We start from the raw sequence: 7,865 nt of genomic DNA, 5'->3' as shown, positions 1-7,865 counted from the left end.
CGTCCGTGCCCTCCCCAGGCCGGGGCAAGGGGCGGCCGCCCCGCTGAGCGTCCCTGTCAGTGCCCAGCAGCGCGCCGCGGGACCCTGGCCCACACCTCTCTGAGCGTTTTTTTTCCCTCTTCCCTAGAAAAAGGAAGAATCCAGCTTCACCCCAGAGGATGCGGTTCTGGCGTCTGTTGGCATCGTGAAGTGCAGCCCCGACCGCGGGCTGCTGGTGTCAGAGAGCATGCTGCTGGCTCTGGCGGCGCTCATCCCGGCGTGCTGTGGTGAGTGGCGTGCGCCTGGGCCGGGTGGGGGCTTTAGTGGCCTGAAGAAAGCCGATTCGTGAGGCTTTTCGTGAGTTGAAGTTAGGGAGAGTGTGCCCCTATGACAGGCGCTGGTTGAGGGTCGTGTTTTACTCTTAGATTGTGGGAGTCTTGAGCTCGTGCATCACCTCGAGTGGGTTGGAGCCTCTCTGACAGACAGGCAGCTCGCTGCTGTAAAGGCACTTCACAGTCTGATGTCAAAACTCATTTTGCTCACTGTTGTAGCAGGTAGAAAAAACACCCCCTAATGTATCCAGCAGCATACCAGGAGCAATTGGAGTTCATACGTGCTGGGTTGTAGTGCTAGGGCTTGCTTCTCACTTCAGGAGCCTTTTCCCTTTACACTGGTACACTTAACGTGCTTCTTTTTAGTGAATTTTTTCCATTTAATTAAAATACATCCTAGTCAGACCACAGAGTCTGTAGGGTTTTTTGGGATTTTTATTTTTTTTTAAAACAAATTTAGGTAAACAGAGCACATCAGAATAACTGTCAACATTCATCCATTTCAGAGTATGTTTGTTTTTCCAGCGGAAGATGAAGGTGTCCCTGTGATTCTGGTGTGTGGCCCAAAAAACACTGGGAAATCCACATTTAACAGATACCTAATTAATCTGTTACTGAATCGGTGAGTCTTTTCATGTCTGTAATTTTTTTTTTAAGTACTGCATGGGATTTAGGAGAAGGAAACAAAAACTGCCTGCCAAGATTCTCTGAAAAGCCGTTGTAACTGGAAGGTGGATATCTTTTTAAAACAAAATAAAAATTCAGAAAAATAGGCATTCTTGTCTTGGGTTCCTATCAGAAAAATTGACTACTGAAACATTTCTATTGAAATACTCCTAAATTGCTGTCTTAGAGTGTGTGAACTCATTGGGCACCGAGCAGTTAGGGTTCAGTAAGGAACTGGGAATTATAACACTTAAAAACATGCAGTAAGTTATAACTTGTTACTGTTTTTGAAGATTCTTGGCAGAGAAAAGTGTGGAAGCTTATTCTCCTGACTACTGCTTGCTTAAAATAAAGATTATAAAGTTTATAGATCTTAAATGTCTGGTCTCGGTGTGCCCCGTTAGCGTGGGAGAGGTGGTACACTGATTAGTATCACCTCTGGTTATTGTTCTGGCTGCTTCCCTTAAAGCTGGATGGGTATGGAGCTATTGTAATATAATATGGGACTGTGGGTGAGCCTTTTGTGTTCTTACTTAATACTCTCTCGAGTCGGGGAAGGGGAGAGACAAGTGGTGGTTTGAATTGTGTTCAAGAATTTAATTTTGATGACCTGGAACAAAATCACATTGTGCTTCCGATGTGTTCCAGGTTGTGTCCTGTTTATTTTTTTAGTGGATGCTAATATATGGGCTTCTTTCACTGCAGTCTTCCGTTGGTTGAATATATGGAATGTGACATAGGTCAAACCGAGTTTACACCGCCCGGATGCGTGTCTTTAAGTAACGTAACAGAGCCAATTCTCGGTATGTGTTTTGCTGTTCTCTGCAGTTGCGAGAAACCTGTTTCATTTCCAGAACGTGCTTCTGAATAGAGGGTGTATACACTTCAGGGGGAGTTGCCACATAGGTCAAAGGTGCATATAGAAAATAAAACAAAGGCTGTAAAAGTTTTCTTGCTAGGGGCATCTAAGTTCCACGTGAAAATCTCATCAAGTAACATGGAGCTCTTCTCCCTTCTTGTTTTTTCTGTTTTAGAGAGAAGATGGTCGTTTATAAGGTGGTGGGACAGGCTGTGGGATGTCAAAGTGGATTTTCAGCCTTTCAGATTTGAAAGGTCTTCTTGGGAAAATCTTTCCCAGTTTTTAGTATCGGTAGATAAAACTAGCTTGAGAAATGCAAAGTGGATCCGCGTAGGCTGGGGGGCCGTGGTTATGAGCGTGCAAGAGCTAGAGTTGGATACATTGTCAGTGTATTTGGTCTTGTGGATTTGGGTCGCTGTCTAAAAAGGATGTGGCCAAACTGGTTTGCGTTTTGGATAGCCTGTCAAAGAACATCGTTGTTTTAAAATTCACTAATGTGTAGCCAGTGATTTCAAACAAACAAACAGGAAAACTAAACAAAGCAAACCCCCAAACAAACAAAACTCCTAGCATGGAGTCTTGCAAGGGACAGAAAAGCTTCTCCTTAGGTGCAGGCTGTACAGGCAGGACTGTTGGCAGGTGAAAAGAGGACAGATTATTTCAGAAGAGGTTGTATGTAGGTGCTCCAGGGATGGCAGCTTTTTGATTTGACTTGCTGAAGCCACTAGAGGTTTTCTGCTTGTTCTTTCAGGTCCACCGTTCACTCATCAACAAACGCCGTGTAAGATGGTGTATTACGGGCAGACCAGTTGTGAGCAGGACACGGAAAGATACCTCGATGTCGTGAAGTATGTGTTCAGCTCCTACAAGAAGGAAGTGCCTTTAGTTATCAACACCATGGGCTGGGTGAAAGGTAAATGGGATAAATATGTTCTCGAGGTGGTGTGGAAGGAAGGTAATAATCGTCATGGTACACCTCCAGAGAGTCTGGAACCAGAAAATACAGCTTACCCCCCTTGAGCTGGTCCTGGTGTTCTGACCTGTTGATGTCATGGCAGCCATCGTGTTTTCTCTGCTCCCCAAAGGTGACGGGTTGCTGCTTCTGATTGATATCATTCGGCTGTTGTCACCCAGTCACATCGTTCAGATGGATGTGTACGACTGGAAAGCCATGGCTCCGCTGACGCCCGAGTACGTTCATGTCACCCCCGGCCTGTACACCAAAGGCAAGCAGCAGGCCAAGTGCAAGCAGATGGGTACGAGTGGAGCGGAGGCCTGGAAGTCCTCTGAAGGGGAGGGAGATGCACTGGCTCCCCAGTATAAGTTGCTGTACGTCCATCCAGAATTCCCTCGAGCAGGGGTTGCGGGTGAAGCGTAAGTAGAAAGTTTGTTGCTACGTGGTGATTTGTGGGTTTAACAAAACCGTGTAGTGCTGGCTGACGGTAGAGGCTTTTGCTTTGCCTTGGCCTCGAGAGCTCCATTAAATCCATCAGAGCTTATTAGTTTACTTACTTGGGAGTTCTGTTTGGGTTTTCTGTGTGTTTGGGGGGAGGTTTGTGTAGGTTTGTTCTTTTTTTGTGTGTGTGTATGGTGTACGTGGGGCTGTCCAGGGTATCTGCTTTGCATCGCTGTGTGAGAGTGCGCTGCCTTCCCTTGACGTGTTGCGGTTATTTTTCCAGGCGAGTGCACAGCGGCATCTTGCGCGACATGTCCATCCTGGGTTACCTGGGTCAGCTGCAGTCCCCAGACATCGGGGCTGTGCTTCCACTGCACAGTCTTGTGCCGTATCAGGTGAGGGAGGGTTTTTGAAAGGCTTGGAGGTGTTGCACAGAGCTTGGCTCGCAGTAATTGCCAGATCTACTTGTACTGTAGATAATTTTCGTAAGTGGGAAAAACGCTCTGTAATGTGCAAAAAGAGAACGAGTTTCCTTAGTGTATCTAGAAGTGAGGTTTGGTTGAGATACCAGTGTTTTCTGTGCGTTCCCCCATTAGCTTTGAAACAGCTGGGTTTGTCACTGGGTAACACCTGTCTGTAGGTGCTCAATTAATGCATTGGGTTTTTTCTTTTTTTACCCATCAGGTACCTTTCAGTGCTGTTGCACTCAGGGTTATTCACACTGATGTTGCTCCTACAAACATCATGTATGCAGTGAACGCCAGCTGGGTCGGGCTCTGCAGGATACCGGATGAAATCAGATGCCAGACGGACGGGCCGGTCTTGCTGACACAGACACCGGTCTGTGATTGCCTCGGCTTCGGTGAGCGAGCCCAAGAACCCTTGAGCTGTGTTCTCACCTGTCACATTTGGACAGACGGGTTGCGGAGTGATGGAGGCGCATGCTCTTTCAAAAACAACTGAAAAAGCAGGATGCGATAAAAGAAAAATGGTGTATTCTCTTCTGTTAGAAGGTGTGCTTGAAATCCTTTGGTGTGTGTTAACTTGTGGTAACAGTGATGGGTAACATCAGTGAGCAGCACCTTCTGTAGCTTGCTTCTCTCGCTCTTCCACAATGGGACAATTCACTTGCTTTCTGGATGCATGTTCTCAAAAGCAGATTCCACGTGGCTTATGCAGAATTCCTTTCGTTGTCAGTTTCCTTCTATGACTCGATTTAATATTACAGTTCTGGCTCGGAGTTTGATACCAAGCTCCTTGAGCTTCTGTAGGAACATACCAATGAACAGGGATAGGCACTTTGGGAACTCGGCTGTTCGTATGGATTTTTTGGATACAGCAATGCAGGTTCTTCAGATGGGTCCCAAATCCTTTTCTTGGTCTAGAAGAGCCTTTTGTTCAAAGAGCTTCAGCTGCGTCTGGTTACACAGTCCTGAATGATCGGGTGGAGGTAAGACTGAACTTTGTATTTTTTTCAGGAATTGTCCGAGGGGTTGAGATGGAAAAGAAGCTTTACCACATTCTGACACCGGTGCCTCCAGAGAACCTGAGGCTAGTGAACTGTCTGCTCCTTGGAAATATTGCCATCCCCAACTGCGTGCTCGTGGGCCAGGTGGGAGCTGCACGGGAAAAGGGTGGAAGCTGGCAGAGCTTGGGCTGGCTGGCGGGTTTCCCACTTTCTTACTCCTGAGGCTTGTGCGTGCCCAGAGACGTCTGGGCATTAGCAGATGGTTATCTCTTTGGGAAATTGTCCTTAATGCATAGAAACAGGGAGAGGAGAACATTCCTCTCGCGTTTCAGATGCCGGAGTGGGGTTTGTTGGGTGACAGCTCGCTCCTTTCCACCAGCCTGCTCTGTCTGTCTGTAGAGGAAAGTCCCTCCTGTTCATTGGAGATGGGAGTTCTAAAGCTGTTCCTGGTTTTGTTTTTCCTCTTTTCAGCAAGGAGTTGAAGGAGAGATCCCCTATGTCACATCTGACTATAACTACAGCATTCTGGGGGCTGGGAAGCTGAAAAAGAAGAAGCATTTCAAGAGGAGGGAGTACGCGTTCGAGTGTGATTACACCTGAAGCCTTGGGGACCTTGGACCGTGGGCTTTGTTTTACCTGGAGACTGGCCAGAGCCAGGGGTGGGCGCAGAAGCCCGGGGTGCTGCAGAGCTCAGAGACCCTGGACGGATGTCCAGTGTAAATACTACGGCATGTCCCGTTTTGATAATGTTTTATATTTCTAGTTTGTATTTTGGTGTTTTGTAATAAATATCTTTTAAAATGTTGACTTGACTTCTTTCCTCAGCCTGCATTGACGTGGACGTGGCTGATGCAGGCTGGGGGTGGTTCTCATTGAAACCGCGGTCTGCCGTGAATCAGAAGCAGTTTTCCGTTAGAAGTCTCGCCTTCTGTTAGCTCTGGGTTTCGAAGAGCAATCCGTGGTGTGAGCCAACACCCTGGGCAGCTTCTGGTTTGGGGAAGAGCTCGTGCTGGTGCTGCTCTCCCAGGCGCTGCGGCTGACCCGTGTCTGGGTGTTTCAATCCTTGAGGAGATGGGGAAGGAAGGAGAGAGTTAGAAAATCCTCTCGCTGTGGGTGTCCGTGGATGCAGCCGCTGGAGGGAGTCGGCCGCTCGTCTCTGTGTGGTCGCAGCTCCTCCGTGGTGGCCCCGTGAAACCCTCCACGGCTGGGGATGCGGCTTTGTTCCGCCTCGCCGACGGCTCTGCCCGTGAACCCTGCTGCTGTGGTTGAAGTCCAACAGCTTGAGCGCAGGTCGGGGAAGAGCTCTGGGTCTGGCTCAGGTGTGTCGCCCAGCTCTGAACCGATCATGGTGGGGGATGAGGGTGGGGAGGAACCCGTTACCCATGTGCTGCATGGAGCACCGGGGTGCCTGCTCTCGCCTAACTCTTGTTACCAGCTCGTGTCCCACGGGGACAGACTGACTATTTATTTATCCGTTTATTTTCAGCTCTTTGGTGGAGCAGTGGTTTGCTCCTGAGTGAAGATGAGGTTGGTGGGAGTCAGCAGAGGTGAGTGAGTGTCTTGGGCTGAGTTCAGGACCTTTTTGGGAAAACCACTTCTGGATGGGTGTCACCAGCACATCAGGCATTTAACGGATCCTTGGCTGCAAAAATAACCCGGTTTGTAACTGGGGTTCCTGCTAATGTGGCGTGGCTCTGCACCTGTCCCAGAGCAGAGGGATAGTCCGGCCCTGGGGTCCGCAGCCCCCCGGGACAGGTGCCTGTTCAGCTCCCCTGTGGCTGGTGCCTCCTGGTGAGGAAGGAGGGATGCAGCCCGGTGCCGGACCTTTTCTGCTGGTGGTCGCTGTGGGCGTGAGTAAGCTGCAAAAAATGCTTTTATCTGGTTTGTGAGATTTCCTAGTGCTCCAGAAACAACCTGTAAATGAACAAATTAAATGGGGTGAGTGTGGGGAGGGGACGGAGCGGCAGAGGAGCTGCGAGGGGCGGTGTGGCATTGCTGCCTTTGAAAGGGTTAAAGCTTGCACTTAATGCAGACCCAGTTATCCCCATCTGGTGGGGTCTGGCAGCCCTGGAAGGACTTGGCCGGCAACCTGGCCTGAACAGTGGCTAAAATAAATAACAGGGCTGTCCGTCTGTGCAGCTGGGGGGAAAATCCGGGTGAGGCGAGGAGGACATCACGGCACAGAGGAGCGGGCGGAAAAGGCACCGGGAAAGGTGAGATGGGAGAGTGACACGGGTGAAACACCCCTCGCCAAAATCCTCCAGGGCTGAGCATTCCCCTCGGTGCTGTCACTGGCCCCCAGCATCCGCCTCCCCCGGCCGAGGGTGACGGACTCCGTGCTGGCTGGGTGGGGGTCTCCCCTCGGAGCTGGGGGCTGAGTGAGTAACTCCCGTGCCGAGCCTCGAGGGTCTGGTTTTGGTCCTTTTTGGGGGAACCACGCGGCCGGGGCCCTGATGGGGATGCTGCAGCCTCGGGTGGGGGACTGCACCGGCTCTTGGGGCTCAGTGCGGGTCTGCCCTGAGCAGCAAGGGGGTGGCCAGTGGTTTTGGAGCATAAACCTTGACGCAGCATCCCGCTGTTGGTGGTGGGGACGCTTAGTACTGGGATCGATACGACATTGGTTACTTAGCACTTAAAACATCAAGGATGTGCTGAACAAAGCAGGATGTTTGGGGTTTTTTGGTATATTAGCATCTATTAACTTTGCAGCCACTTTTTCTTTTTTTTTTTAAATTTCTGGCTTTGCACCCTTTTTTTTTTTTTTTTTTTAAAATTTCTGGCTGCCTTTTCTGGCAAAGGGTGCCTACAAGGAGCAAAACCCTGGGGAGCGTGTGACGCCTTCAGGCAGAGATGCTGTTGATGGTGATGAGTTCAGGGGCTGGGACAGTCTCAGCCTGCCTGATCGCCCGTGCAGTGTTTTGTTTTGTCCCCCTGTTTTAAGGAGCGTTTTGCACAGAGCAGGACAAAGGTGCTGTCCTTTGCTCCTTTGTGGGTTTTAAGCCTATTTTAGTGCTTTCCTGTTTGCTCAGGTTTAGCAGGGGGGAGGACCCCCCAAAGCCCCCTGGCTTTCCCCGTGTGGGCTGGGGGCTCCCGGCATGCCCGCGGGTACAGCCGGGGCTCGGGGCGGCACATTCCTGCCCCCCCAAAGCTGTTCGACAGCAAAGC

At 50.0% G+C, this 7,865-nt stretch overlaps 1 protein-coding gene across 1 annotated transcript; it reads left to right on the top strand.

Annotated features, from left to right (window-relative positions):
- Window positions 1-127: 127 nt before the first annotated feature.
- Window positions 128-5,435, top strand: NOL9 (nucleolar protein 9; the record flags this gene model as incomplete). The annotated part of the gene is made up of 9 exons (XM_010081169.1): window positions 128-266; window positions 837-933; window positions 1,683-1,780; window positions 2,588-2,749; window positions 2,922-3,210; window positions 3,516-3,627; window positions 3,917-4,094; window positions 4,711-4,844; window positions 5,172-5,435. Coding segments are annotated over 9 exons (1,338 nt in total), but the record flags the coding sequence as incomplete, so codon positions are not given.
- Window positions 5,436-7,865: the final 2,430 nt, after the last annotated feature.

The sequence above is a fragment of the Pterocles gutturalis genome, unplaced genomic scaffold (assembly GCF_000699245.1).
Source record: "Pterocles gutturalis isolate BGI_N339 unplaced genomic scaffold, ASM69924v1 scaffold11039, whole genome shotgun sequence".
NCBI classification, from domain to species: domain Eukaryota; kingdom Metazoa; phylum Chordata; class Aves; order Pterocliformes; family Pteroclidae; genus Pterocles; species Pterocles gutturalis.
The sequence above is the reverse complement of the archived record's forward strand: the minus strand, read 5'-3'. Positions and strand labels throughout refer to the sequence as shown.